This window comes from Stegodyphus dumicola, chromosome 10 (genome assembly GCF_044657685.1).
Source record: "Stegodyphus dumicola isolate Sdum_Otavi_A_Nest chromosome 10, ASM4465768v1".
Taxonomy (NCBI): Eukaryota; Metazoa; Arthropoda; class Arachnida; order Araneae; family Eresidae; genus Stegodyphus; species Stegodyphus dumicola.
Window position 1 is genome coordinate 40,742,615 of NC_140777.1, and position 15,744 is coordinate 40,758,358.

The 15,744-nt window shown below is 30.8% G+C and overlaps 2 protein-coding genes across 2 annotated transcripts in view; one reads left to right on the forward strand and one right to left on the reverse strand.

Moving 5' to 3' along the window:
* LOC118189229 (uncharacterized) overlaps positions 1-12,864 on the forward strand; it is a 691,965-nt gene extending 679,101 nt beyond the window's left edge. Inside the window, exon 8 of the mRNA XM_085824877.1 lies at positions 4,312-12,864. Coding sequence (XP_085681003.1) covers positions 4,312-4,388 — 77 coding nt within the window. The 3' untranslated portion in view covers positions 4,389-12,864. The remainder of the gene's footprint in view (positions 1-4,311) is intronic.
* LOC146994945 (uncharacterized) overlaps positions 1-15,744 on the reverse strand; it is a 132,703-nt gene that overhangs the window by 82,667 nt on the left and 34,292 nt on the right. The window contains exon 2 of the mRNA XM_085824876.1: positions 11,433-11,553. The gene's annotated coding sequence lies outside the window, so the exon portion shown is untranslated. The remainder of the gene's footprint in view (positions 1-11,432; positions 11,554-15,744) is intronic.

Genomic DNA, 15,744 nt, shown 5'->3' on the forward strand with positions numbered 1-15,744 from the left:
CATCAACACGGTTTCAAAATAACCCCAAATTGGTTTAATTTCGTTCTATAATGCATGACTAAAGTTATTAAATTGTTTATAATGTGCTTGTCATATAAAATATATTAACATTCAATTATAGAAAGAAAGAAATTTAGAACCAGTTTTTCACACATACCAAAAATGGAAATTCATAAGCAATAAGTTTCAAAAACTCCTGTAAATGTACAAAAGAAGAATTTAATATTTAATTAGATAATCAAAATTTTATGATCTCTAGTAATTTCATTTTGTGATTTTTCTTACATTTTTATGTTGAGAAAATTTGGAGTAGGGAAGAAAACCTTTAACCTTTTAAGCACAGTGAAAATAAAAGTAATAATTACTTTTATTTTATTTGTAACTGTGTTTTATTTGTAATATAACACAAATAAAAGTAATTATTACTTTTATTTGTGTTATATTACAAATTTATTTATAAAATGCATGCTGAAAATCTCTAGGGTCGGCTAAATGGAATTAGTAAAATTTAAATGTCGTTAATTCAGCAAATTTCATTTATTGCTGAGAAATGTTTTAATTTGGATGGGATTTATTTTTATGTAATGAAAGACCTGAAGAAAACCCAGAAGCTTCCCATTTAAAATTTATACAGTACAAAGTCTGTAATTCGGCCGTCCATAATCCGTACTGATCTATAGTCCGGATCTCAAAGCTACAAACTTTATGCGCATGCATAAACGCATGCGCGTTTAATGTATAACGGACGGTATAAACTAGGCTAAAATTATCTAAGGCATTTCAGTTAATGTTGCAGATTGCACTGTTCCTTAATCTCCTAATTGGATCCGCCTTATTATTTTTTGCAGACTGTTAGAACAATTTTATAAAAATTAAACTTGAACTTTCGATTATGCCAAAAAAGAGTTTCCAAAAAGAGTTCTGGAGCTGCCAAAGGATCTACAAAGTGAAAGTATGTTTTGATGTCCATTAAACAAAAAATGGAATTGCTGCAAAAAATGGATAAAGGCCTATCTGTCTCAGAATTATGCGAGAAGTATGGCGTTGGAAAGTCCACTATATATGACACCAAAAAAAGGAATTTTTTGTGGAAGCAACTTACATTGAAAGAAATGTTTAATGAAGTAAACAAATAAATATTAAGGTTTTTTTTGTTAATTTTGATACCCTTTAGATCATAATTGTTCTTTATTTCATAAATTACGATTTCATATTTTTTAAACTGTATAATTTCTGCATGCCATCTTACCAGATTTAAATTCATGATCTATAATCCGGAAAAAAACCCAATCCGGAATCGCCGAAATCCCGACGAGTCCGGATTACGGACTTTGTACTGTATAATTTTTTGCTCCTGAAAAAAGGATGATCTGTGTGTAATCGCCCTAGAAATCAGTCCATTTTATTCAAAATCTACGCAAAAGTTTTTTGCTAGTGAATAAGAAAGCCCAGTGACTGATCTCCCTTAAAATCGACCCCTTGCTAAAATAAGGTTGAGTTTTAGCCTAATTTTAAATTTTATGTTAGTGTTTATTCTTCCAGTTGATGTTGAAAAAATGCTATAGCAAGACGATTCGTATTACTACTTCTGTACTTGTGCATCTCAAATTAAATGTGAATAATATTCCGAATAGTATTCTTTCGTTTAAATAATTTCTTTGCATTTAAATTACATATTCATTGATGCTAACTTCATTAAGTCATACTACAGGTTTGCGCATGTTTTACCAATATATATATATATATATGTACAAGGTGGCCTGCCAGTTTAAATTGGCAACCGTGCCAGAATGAACATGCGCGTGTGTGACATACCTACATCCATACATAGGTAGAACTCAGACATATCATGCATAGTCAGCTGATGCAGTTGCAGATTGCAATGGAAGGAGTTTTTCTGCAACAAACAAACGCTTTGTCACAAACGCTGAGAAGGTATTTCGGGGGGGGGAACAATGAAGATCACCAGCATTTTGGGTAAGACAACTAATGGAATAATATGGGTTCAGGACAGCAAAATGGCAAGCACAGGCATGAGATACTTGTGCTTGACTGATTTGTACTTCACAAACATTTCCAAGTCATCTGCTTCTCGCTTTGGAGATTTGATTTGACCATCCAGTTCTCAGATTTGACAGTTCTGGACTGCTTCTTCTGGGGCTTACTGAAGGAAAAAATATCCTTTGCAGATCGTCTGCAGATGACTGAGGAATTAAAGACTACCACCAGCCACGAAATACATGTTATTTCACGAAACGTGCTGAGACGCAACATGGAAGTCTTCCTACATCGTCTTGAACAATCCTTCCAAGCAAAGGGTGAACTCTTCTCTTCTGGCGCTGTAACTGTTAGACGAGCGACATTATTCGTGGAAAGCGGTGAATCACGAGAGTATCTAGTTGGAACTGCTTACCTCCATTGAAGAATATCCTACCGAATCTGTTACTGCGAATTAAGGTAAAGTCCAGAAAAGTTTTGCAATCCTAACCTCAAATGTTAAAGTCTTGAGAGAAAGTAAAAATAATGCAGGTCACAGTGTAAACTTTGATATAACCTAGCATATGGAGGCCCAGGAAGCTAACTGGTGAACATAAAAACAAGTATGAAAGCAAAAGAAAGTGCAAAAAATGCATATGAAATATAAAAATAAAATCTGACAGAAGGGGAAAAACTCCAAGTACACACTCTTATAGAAATATTACAAATTACTTGAAATAGCTAGGGTAAAGGAAAAGCATAAGTAAGAAGACAAATGCAAATCACAATAAATCTAATTTCCATTTCCACATGAGTTGAAGCTATTAAAAATGTCCTCGAAAACATTAATGACAAAAAGTTTATCAATGGGGGTATCGGCACTATAAATTTCATTAGCTCTTCCCTGGAGAGTCCTAATAATGTCAGAGATGGAAAAGTATGTGGAAATATTATTTATTTCTTTGATAAATCTAAGAACGCCAATGAAGGTACCTGTAATGTTGGAGCTATTTCCAATAACTTCTGCGTATGTTTTAGCAGATTTCATGTTAGCACTTGGCTGGTTACTATTTCTAGGGGAATACTGGATCTCTTTTAACTGATCAACGAATCCTGGAATTTAAGATTTTTAACTGGTTTGGTAGCAACTGCAGAAGATTCAATAGCAGAATTTAGAGACTTGTGGAAGACGAACGACATGCACCCGCCGTTCTTTCGCTGCATTACGTTTGCTGGCAAGGATGCTTTCTAGTCTGGAGGTTGAAATATGGTTTCCACTACTGGCTCGAAGTCGTTCATATCCGAATGATGCACTCTTGCCACTAAGTGCTTTCGTTTAAGAGATAGCATGTGACTTGGATTTTGCGTTGGTTTTTGACCCTAGGGCTTCTGTTGAGTACGTTCTGAAATTAACCAGATCAATTGGTACCCTCTCAGCGTTAAGGCCGGAAAATTCCGTACAGAAGGTTGCCTTCCGCATTCATTATACATGAATATTTCTGCTAGCTTTTAATGTATCTGATTTCAGTTTGGATGTATATTGGAAGAAAAGGAATCAAGGTACAAAATAAAAGAGTCATTTTTTAATTAAAATCAAGAAAATATCACTTATTCATGACATTTTGAGGAACTTTTAAATTTCAAGGCTAAATCCGTAACGCTCAGAGTGTTGCACCACCATCCACAGAATCAAGAAAGAGCCCCTAAAGTATTAAGCCTTCCTGTTCCCGAGCCAAGTGCGATTTCACATGTTGAGTCAAAGTGAGCCGCAGGCTCCATTCCTTATGCCTTATGCTTTTCTTTCAAAGTTTCAGTTTGGAAACTATACTTCCCGCGTAACCGAAAAGCTTCGGTTTCCTTGAAATTATCCGGCATGTTATCTGAAAACATAGCCAGGTCACTGGCTGGCATCGTTTATGGTTAGAACTAGGGCAGTGTCTGATTGCCTTTGAGCCTCTCACTGTCTTTCTTAATTAATAGAAACATTCTTGCCAAGTGTTTCGCAGAATTTCGTCTCTATTATTTTCAAGTTTCAGTGATGTCTGGATTTCAAGTTTCAGTGATGTGGTATGTATTAAATGCATACGTGTGTACTATTACTTCTCAACCACTATTGAAAGTTGCACTTATCGTCTTTCTGTTGCTATTTAAAGTAGGTAGATAAAATACATATTACCTTTATGTTACCATGTCCGAAATAAATTAATTTTTTGCCACATTTACTATATATATTCAGCTTAAAATTTCAAAAGTCCTTTGTGTTTATGATTTCTTAATGTAAGTAAAATTTTAATGTTACGATTACGGCATTTAATTATGTTTTGTTTCTTACAGTGATCAACAGGGGCAGCACTATTGGCTGCTTGCTACAAACACTTTTCGTGAGCACATTCCTTGCTGCGTTGTTATAGCGACCTCCATGGACATTTGGCTTCTGTAAATCTTACCAAAAACAGACCCCGAGGTTTTGCTGAAACGACTTCGAAAAAGTAAATGGAAAAATTAAAACAAGCACCTTCTCCCAGAGGGTCCTACGAACTATGAATCTGCTGAGAATGCATTGTGTATAAAGAATGGTACCAAAGCCGTGGTGGGCCACTATGGGACCTGAATGTTTGGTCCGAATTGCGTTTATAAATATACTATACACACAAAATATATAAATATATATATATCACTGAAGTTTCTACTTAATATGAACTGATTGATTTATTACCTGCCATTGCAGCCCAGTGCATGAAAAGTGATGACATGAAATGCTAAAAAAAAAACTGCAAGAGGCATAAACGGGTAGCCTTGTCTGGACTGCCAGTTACTTGTCAGAGTTAAATCGAAGAACCAGTTTGAAGACTGTGAAAGCGGAAATGTTAGATGAAAAGGAAAATCGAGCATGATGTTGTTGCTTTCACTGAAACTATTTTTTCAACATACAATTATAACTGAAGATTATAAACAATAATTTTGAATGTAGGTTTGGGAGAAAAATATAAGAAAGTTTTGTTGGCTTCAAGATAAACATTCTAAAGTTGACAAATGCGGTTTATAAGTGTATAGTTCTATTGCTTTCACGATCTTAATGTAATAATATGAGCATTTGTATTCGGTAGGAATTGTTTTTGTATCTTTTTGTATATTTTGCCTAGGATATTTTATTATTCATATGGATAACTTCTTGGCAATTTAAAGGTTTCATTCACTTGAATAGCCGAAAAATTTACATGAAAGTAAATTTTTCCCATAAAGAAGAGAGAATGAATAAATGAATAATCATTAATCACATTTTCAAGTCAACTTTTAATATAATTTGTTTAATAGTATCTACAAAAAATTACTTTCTTTAGGAATGAAAACGTAAAAAGAGTAATGACTTTTATTACAATATATTTAAAGTAATGCTTTTGTGTTCGCGAAGTTCTTTTATAAAGCAAACATTCAGTAACATACATATGAGAAATTACTAAATATAAGAACATACTGAAATTAGAATAGATGAGTTACTTCAAAAAAGTATTGTTAAATTGTCTATAAATTTATACGTACAGATATTGTATGAGAAGTTAAATTGAAATTATTATATTTTAAACGACAAAAAATAACTGGAAGAAATAATTAACATTTTATATATATATATATTTTTTTTAAGTTGACACTTATATTCTGATTTTTTCTAGCCAAATGTAATGTGCTTTTTTTTAAACAAGGACATTAGTTTATTCCAAACCTTATGTAATATGCCATATATCTCATATATCTTGTTTGAATTTCTTGGAAATAGTTAAATACTATATTATGTAATGTTTTGGGATTTCAACCTAATGCATGAAATGCTACTAAAATGTGTTCTAAATCTTATTTTTTCTTATGTAACACACTGCATTGTTATTTCATCACAACTCCATTTATATTCATTACTTTATTAATTTATACAACACCCTCAAAGTAATTTACAAAATTAATTGCTAGATTTTTTTTTTATATTTTGATGTGATTTTAAATAAATGCATATATAATTAGAATCTAGGAGAAAAATCATAAAAACATAATATTGAAGCATACAATTTATGTTTAAAAAGTTCAAAATATATGTAAGTAATGGTATTTGTGTTCATATTGCTAGGATTAAAATGTTTAAATATTTCATCCGTCTCCAATATTCAGGTAACTACTAAATAAACTAATGTTTATTTTATCAAACAGATAAAATATTAAGTACTCCCTCTGTCCCATAATAATAGTACCTGTTGATGAATTAATTTTTTTCCATAATAAGAATGGCAAAAGAGAATAAATCTAGAAAGCAACATTTATTATCAAAAAGCTAAATTAAATTAAACAATAAATAAAAAATTTTACTATATGTGTGAGCTTAAAATTGTTCGAGAAATCGTTCTTTATTGCTTCCAACAACATTCAGGGGAAATGTTATTATTATTATTAAGACTATGTTTTACTGCTTTCATGGTAATTCTTCTGCTAAGAGGAACATATCTAAGTTTTTATCAATTAACCTTTGCATTTACGCCCACATTTTTGTTTTTTAAAAGAATGAACATTAATGTAAGATTCAACTTGACAATTATTTTCGAAATCACGTTTCCAAATTCTTGATATGGTCATTCTGTTGCATTTAAATTCTTTTGAAGCTGCCTGTAGATGCAACTTTCTGCAATTTTTTTTTTTTTTTTTTTTTTTTTTTCAGCAAGAATTGAAGTATAAAAATTTGATCTCTCTCTTTTTTTTTCATCTCACTTTTACACTTTCAATTGAAGCAAAATACTTTGCTTCGAGCAGTGGATGAAATAAGAAAAATAGTTACAATTTGTAACAAGTAAGTTAACCTAAAAAATTGAAAGATGTGGTCAAAACAAATGACGCATGTCATGAAACATTGATTTGGATTGAAGGCTTCTTATGGAATACAGGTAGTATTTAATTACAAATATACGCACGAAAAATATTTTAGAAATTATTTAGAATTTACACATCTTAGGAAGACGTCGAAAAACAAATCATGTTTGCTTCTCAGTTGGATCAGTTGGATAAGATTGTTTCTATTGTATGCATTAAAATTATAAACAATATTAGCAGTTAATCGTTTTCGTACTAAATAATAATAATGATATTGGAAATAATTTAATTCATAATTAAATATTCCAGAATTTAACCTTCTGTATGGTGTCACCATAATCATTTCGTTATAAGTTACAGATGTGTTTTCAATGACTGTTAAATTTCATGAAACCGTTTATATATCTAAGTACCATTTAGAATTTAACAAATATTCTCTATTCGTATAAAGCAAATATAAAATTCTCTATTCCTATAAAGCAAATATAAAATTAAAATTTTAAATTTAATTAAGAAATTTTCATTGAAAACCATGAAAAAATATATTATTCCGAAAAAATAAATGTATTATTCCTAAAAATTTCATAAGTGAATAATTGTTGAGCAGGCAGGAGACAAACTTATCCAAAGGGGAAGTTGCACCTATACCTAATTCTTCAATTACTCAATTCGTGTTTCGTCATCCATATAGGCAAGGGTAAAAATGCAAAACCAAAAGTAAAATTAAATGTTGTAAATTACAAAAGAAGAAACTTAAACAGTGGAATTTTGAGAAAATAGCAAGTAAATGACTGGAGTTAAAATTAATTAAATAAATTAAAAGTCAACCAAGAGTAGAAAACTAAAGTAATTTAGAAACTCTTGCGTACAGGAAACTTCTTCTACACGACTTATGCATGTAAACCTAAAATAAAGTAGGATATAAGTGAAAGCTATTTAAAAATATGATAATTCCAAAAATTTCTTTGACAAAATGCCGCGGGCATAAACTTGCAAGATTGCGTATAATCTTATTCTTGCTGGATATTTAAATTTAATTTCTACTTGCTACCGAAATTAATATGATATTAGCTCTAATATAAGATATTTTGCTTTTAAACTGCTTTAAGAAACCCAGCTAACAACTAACTAGGAAATAACTGTAATTTGATATGTAAAATGAAAGCTTGAAAACAAGACCATGAAACTCAAAAAAACTAGCTTTATAGTCCTTGGTGCTTGGTTTTTATTTATGCGCGATGTTTTATATTTGTATTCGAAAGAAATTTATTTTAAGAAAAGCATTAAAAATGTGATATAAAATTGCTTCAGAAATAGGGAAACTTATTATTGGAGAAAGTATGTTAAAATGTTAGATAAATTATCAAAAAATTAACTTAAGTCTGAAAAAGAACCAAACACATAAGTAAAAATTATTCGAAAATTGCAGTAACGTTTCTCGTTCAATATTATAAAGCTCTTTAAAACATAACTTGTGAAGTCACGTGATAATACTAAACCATGTGATAATAAAAAATAATTTAAAGTCATTTGAAAATTAACACAAAACGATTTTGTTCGAGCCATTTGAAAATTAATATCATATTATTTTGTTTAAATCACCTGAGTATTAATTAACACCAAACGATTTCATGTAAGTCATCTGAAAATTAATGCTAATGTTAAATGCCAAAATTAGAATAAAAGAGCAAGTTTTTGTAACTTTTTTTATTAATTCCTTTTAATAATTTTAATTTAAAAATAATGATTATTTTAATACTACAAAATATAGATATGATCTTGGATTTCCTGAAATTAGATGTTAATTTTTCAGTTTTTAACTGAGTATGCATAAAACTTTGTTTGACATGAAACATTTAAATTTTACTGCAGACTGTTTTTATAACATAATTTAAATTAGTACAAATCCACAAAAGAAAAAAATATAAAACCTCTGCTTATCAATTATTGTACATTGGCAAGTTGCAAAGAGTGTATTATGTTTTCTATTCAGTATTAAAAGATAACTGATTAGATTTAATTTTTAAAAAAGCATTATGTGGAAAATAATCAATTATTTAAGAAGTTTTAATGGTATATTCTTCAAAATGATTTCTTTTTGTTGTTTCCGTTTATTGACTGGCTGTCAATGAATAATTTTATGTGTAATCATATAGAATTATTTACGTGTATAAATATCTGCATTTTGAATGAAAAATTGTTTTAACTATTTTTATGCTGTATGAACTGATAAGCAATTATGGAATTGAATATTATTTATATTTTATATTGATTTTATATTTTGTTCATGATATTTATTTGTTCAAATAGTCTAGCTTTTGTTTAGAACCATATTATGATTTCATGACAGCGATATATGAAAATTATCAGAGAAATGAAAATATGAGTGGAACGCGCATGTTGCTTCTAGCTGAATTATGTTGTTAGAAACTCTTGTTTTCAAAAATTATGTAACTTAAGAGTTTGTGAATTTCTGAGTTTTCACAGAATTTATACTTCTGTGAAAAAAGAAGTAATTAAAATTAATAATTATTTAAAATATCCTTAAGCACCACAATACTTTTTATTAGCCTTTTTTGCTAATAGTCAAAAAGCATCAAGCAAGAATAATGTTTGAAACGAATTTTATGTAAATAAATGTATACTTCTTTTTTTTACTGCGATGGCTAAAACCAAAGGTATATAAAGCTATTGTCTTTATCTAGTCAAACCAGAATTGGAAAAACAGTTCGAAATATTTATTAAAATAGAGAGAGGTGGTTCTCGAAATTTAATTTTAGGAATCCATCCTAAGATTTTATTAACAGTTGTATAAATTTATTTAATTGCCCTTAACTCAGTTTTCGATAAAAGGCGATGAAGTAAACCGGGACTCCTTTTCGAGCGTGGTTAAGCTATGAATGGTTGGTTCTCTCTCTCTCATCTTTTTTCCCAAAAAAGAAATTTAATTCAAACTAGAAATAATCTTTAGCGTAAATTCTAGTCATTTTTGTTTACCCGGTGCATTAGAAAGTCATAAAGTAAGCAATTTCAGAAAGATAAGAATTCTGTTAGAAACAAAGCTATTTAAAAACTGATGAAACGAGGGAATAAATACTGTAATTCTGCATCTGTTAAAAGAATTATTAAGGAGAAATATATGCATATATTTATGCATTTTTTTTATTTAATACAATTAACATTTGTAAATATGTAATCGAGCCTGGTATGAAATGGAAGAACTACCTAATGTCATCAATTCGTGTTATTGTCTGTGCGATTCTTTTCAAAATAAACAACCTATTTATAATAAAGTTGCTTTTTACTTGAAATGTTTAAGGCATTGTTCAAAAGTACCTTTCCTTTTCATAACGTTTTGAAAATTGTGAAGCTGCTTAATTTATCTTATTTTCTCATCCGTGGGCTATCTTTTCGAATTATTTTCTACCGCAAATAAAAATATTACACTCAATCTATCCCTTTTAATTAGTTAGTTATTTTTAAATGGCTGGACTAAAACTGGTTGTTGTTTAAACGTTTCTTTTTCCTGCCATTTTATAGCAGGTTCGAATTTAAAAATAGCATTTTAGTGGTGCCATTTAAGAAATAAATAACTAAACAAAAAGCGATAGGTTGCATACTACATCATTATCCATTATTGTATTATATATAAGAACGGAATTTTTAACAATTAGTTTATTTAATTTAAAGGTTAAAAATTTCATAACTGTTTGTAATATTCTTTAAAGATTATGAGGTACAATGAATGAGTGATATGATATATTCAAAAAAAAAAAAAAAAAAAAAACACTAAAGATAAAATATAAAATTAGGCAACAAAACCGGACCTTAACTTAACTGGTGTAGATTTTAAATAAACTTCATTGATTTTGAAAAGCTATCTGACATAATAGAGATTCTCTGGATCCCAAAAATGAATTTAACAACGTTAGTCATTTATGTTTTCAAATTAAAACTTCGACATTTTATGACAAATAAAGTCTATAAAGTTAATTCCATATTTGCAGTTGATACATTCGTGAGCCAAGCAATAATCCAAAATTAGGTATTTTTTCAAAAAGAGAAATTTTTCCCATAAAGTTTTAAATATAAAATAAATATATGAAAACAAATATGCATATATAATAAATATCCATGCATTACCTAATAAATTTTTAAAAGAATCAAAATGCGCAAATTTTTTTCTCTCCTTAAAGGAGATAGTTCGAGCAGGTTTTAGGGAATTTACTATGTATATAATATTAAAGTTGTATACCCCTCCCAGTCAAAAAACAACTAAAAGCAATTTTTTCAAACCTAGACCTTGGAATTACAAAGCCTCTGGTTTTGAAAAAAAAAATTATCTAAATATCTAATTATTTTCTTACACAAAATCGTCACTTCTGACTCGTTTCTGTGCATCATTGGATTCACAAGTAACACAACCATTTATCGTCTTAATTTATTTTGAAGAATTTAATATTTAATATTAATATCATTTACGAATTTAACAAATTTAAGGTTAATATCATTTACGAATTTAACAAATTTAATGTTAATATCATTTGCGAATTTAACAAATTTAATGTTAATATCATTTAGAAATTTTCAAATGAAAATTACCTTACCTTTATTTGAATAAGGAAACAAATTGAGCCATACATCTCTGTTTGTTTAAATAAACTGATTTACGGCTAGCTAGTTATTCAGTAAAATATGTAGTTCTGGAAGAGGAAACAACTTCAGGAACTGAAAAAGAATAAAAATGTTCTTTTACCGGAAAAAAAAAAGAACGCTAATTTCCAGTTTGAAACGCGAACAGGTCTGTTTTCTTCAGGAGAAAATAAAAAATTGTCATATCACTCTGGAAAGAGGTAGAATTTAATTTTCTTATCTACATCAGCAGGAAAAGAAATACTGTTTTCATATCTAATTTTGCAATTGATATGGTATTTGATTTTAAGTAAATTTTCGATTTCCTGCTTGTTTGTACCTTTTCTCAGTTTTCAACTGATTTGTAATGTAACAAAAATATATTTGTAAATTTTAACACATTTATACTTGTATTTTAAATGTATTTCTAAGGTAAAAGTGTGTAAATAAGTACTTCTATCATGGAGCCTAAGTAAGAAAACACTGTTTTATTCTATAAAGCACGCGTTATATACCTGATGAAAAACTGATTTTAGGAGATGTTTACACAAATTTTGTTTCTGGCACATCTTTTGCTCTCTCAAGTTTGTATTTTTAGTTAACTTAAAATTTTTGAACCATTTCATTTAAATTGCTAAACAATAAATAGTTCTTGAGAAAAGGCGAAAGAAATGTGATTTTGAAGATAAAGAAAGAAACTTGAAAAAAAAAATGTGGGTTAAAAATCTTTAGTTTTTAAATGCTTTATTGTTTCAAGGCGGAATTTATAAATTTTAAAAATCTTTAAAATAATATTCTGTAAGACGCTTGTGAAGATTCTGAAGAGAAACGTAGACGTTCTGTTCATTATTTACATTTTTCAGAATGTCAAATATCCTTTCATTTTTGCTTTGTATAGGCATGAATAATTATTAAACCGAATGTCCTTACATGTAATTCTCACGAATATTAATGTGTCAGTAACCAGTTCCTGATACATTCTAACCCCAAGAAGTATCAACCAAGGTCAGTAGACAAACAAGGTTAGGCTCTTCCAAACGCTGACGTCTCTTACTTACACAAGTGAGAAAAAGAAGACGCAATTTTCGGCAGACTTGGAGTCAGTGACGTCACACAAGAGCAAACTTTGTAGTTTAGTAACCTTGGTATCAACCACGAAATGGTTACCTGCATTCTAAGAATTTTTTTATAGGACTACAAGTACTCACTTTAAAAGTTAGAGAAACCTCCTCCCGTTTTTTTGTGTATTTTAAAAGTTCTTCAGAATTTAAGAAGGCATATATTTTTTGAACTAAATTCTCAAAAACTGTTCCCTCTTTATCATTATTTAAGGAAGACAAAAAAAGGCTTTCACCTATGTATATGTTCTATATTGTGTTTTTAAATAAAGTATTATTTTGCCATTTAGTTTGTGCTTTTTTATTTCAAGCTGTTTAGACACTTTAATATATACACTCTATTAGTATTAATATACACACTATTAGTAATAAGAAGTGGAATCAAGTTGCTTGATAAAGCCAACGCATAAAATTATTATAACTATGCAACATACTTTTAAGTACCTAAGTTTAAAAGTGTACCATATATACTCTATGAGATTCAGGTCCGGTAGTCTAGCAGGATACGGCGGATGTGGAATGGTTTCATTCTTAAAGTAACTCCGCACCACTCCATGCAGGCTGGCATTATCGTCCATAAATATCGTTTCGGTACCCATTATGCAAAGGCGCAAATATGGTGTAGAATTTCGGATTAATCTATACAAACAAAAAAAACTTTTAGAGTGTCTCTTGGATTATCGCCAAATTGTTGATCGATATGTACATGGACACCGAGTTTGTGCAATTCTTTGACTTGTTATTTTGGTTTTTTTGTAGCGGTCATATTGAAATTGTGCCTTGGTGCCCAATCGCCAATTTTCGCAAAGGGACACGCGGAAATATATTTTTACCGAATTTCGTCGAGATTTCGGACAGTTGCGACGGAACCATCGGAAATCACGTAAAGGTAAATGCGACCATTCGTTGCTATCCCAAGCCATGCAAGTAGGCCTCCTCCGCTATAATGACCTCTGTTGGCGATATTTGGCGCCCGATAGTACCTCCCAAGCTCTGGCCATATCATTTTCTACGAGAATCATTTTTTGGATGTTGAATCGAGGTTCATCCATAAAGAGTACATGGCCCCATTGCGCAGGTTTCGATGTAACTGCTCTTGCAGTGACAACTTCATAGACTTCCTCTACATTACAAATTCATTGCCTGCTCAACAGAGACCGTCAGAGCACCAATGCCTACATTTCTACTCGTGGTTTCCATCTCCAGCTCGACGGCTTGTTTTCCTGCAAATTTCATCTCCTGTTTTGATAACGCATATTGTTTTCCCATATTTTTTTCTTTTTATATGGCTCTTTGCACTTATTTCTTATTACCGCCATCGGTTAAGAAGTAAACCTAAAGATATATCAAAGCTCTTCGAAGGTGTATGCCTAAGCCCCAATGAATCACGATTCACGATGCTCTGATGTTCAACTGCCATGTTCAATGGCCCAATACAATCGCGTTCTGACATACGATAGGGACAAGAAGCCCAAACCATAGGCCGTCGGGCGTACAGTCCAAGTTCATGCAGTCGACGCCACACAGTTTGGCGTGATATGGGCCGTCGTGCAGCAGCAGAGAAGTATGACTTCACCCGTAATGCTGTTAGTGATCTACGGCGTCCTGCACATGGTAACAGGAAGCGATAATGTTCCGGCGTCCAAACCAAAGTCTTCTGCGGGTTTTTTATCCCTTTGGTTACGATTTTACAGCCTGTTGATGACACTACGAGGCGGATTGTGCCCAACAGCATATTCTCTTGCAACAGCCTGCAATATCACGACAGCCATCCAACGAATTTAATCTTTCCAATGGTGTCTTCGGCTCGTGCTTTACGCTTTGGCTATATTGGGTTATATGAAACTATCGCTGCTTGCGAACTGACTTATAGATCCGGCATGCTCATTTTTAAGGCACTGTGATGTGACTGCGGATTGCATTTTATGCTAATTTTGGTTTTCTATTTCTATTCGGCGATGCAATCTGTACCTCATATGTAAACTGTACGTATTAATTCTCCTTTTTTGCAATCGTACCCTTTGTTTTAGACTTTATTGTTTAATTTTTTAGCAGGAGTGTAGCAGAAGACGTTTTATACCCTTAAAATTAGAGTATAAGGCTGAGACTTAACAGTTGATCTTATTTGAAAGAATTTGTGATTTTTTATCCATCCTTCCCTTCCAAAATGCATTTAATTGAGTCTTCTAAAGTAGTTATTCTTAGCTTTTATATATTTTCAGGCAAAAGAGAAAAAATATATATAATGTATAGTTTACCGGACCATTAACTATTCTTTCACATAAGGAAAATGATGATGATGATTATGAGTTTAGATATAGAGCTATTTAAATTTCCTAATTTATTAGAATCTGAAGTTTAATATATAAGCTTGTTAACATTTTAACAGTAAAAACCTATAATTATAACATTTTCATTGAAAATTATAATAGTATAATATTTCTGAGAGCCGTTTGTTAACAATAAGATATTAAGATCAGAGGTGAATTAAACTGTCTTTTATGGGATCAGATCAAAAGACTTACCTCTCACTAATAATAACCTTAATTAATAAGATGGGGAATGCGGAGTGATTTCAGGATGATGTGTGGAACTGAACGAAACGTGGAAGGAATGGAATGAACAGTGAAATTGGAAGAGTTCACTCAGGACTGATTGCTTTCAAATGTAATCTTAAGATTCCTTAAAAACCTTCTTCCTACACAGAACTAACAATAAAATTCTAGAATAAAAGGAAATGTTTAAAGAATTATAAAATGATAAAATAAGCTCACTTTTAATTATGGCAGGATAAACTTTCTTTTCTCCCCTAAAATAGGAATCGAAATTTTCTTTTACTATAAGAGGTTTCAGCGTAAAGTCGTCAGATTCTCATCCAGGATGAATGTTTTTATTTTATGAATTTCTTGATACTGAAACTATCTTTGCTAAATATAAATGGAAAATCAATATTTAGTGAGAAAACTCCCTCGAAGATCCCTGATCGCTAACTCACAAGCTGGCTTGGGTTCAAGGATCACAGTCTGAGAGTAGGTCTTCTGAAACATTAGCTGTTTGAGAAACTTCTATAAAAGTTTAATACCGCCCTAATCTATATAAAGGTTAGTGGTTCTAGCTGTTGTATCGTTCGGCCCGGAGCCGAATCTCATAGATGGCATTGATGTTTGGA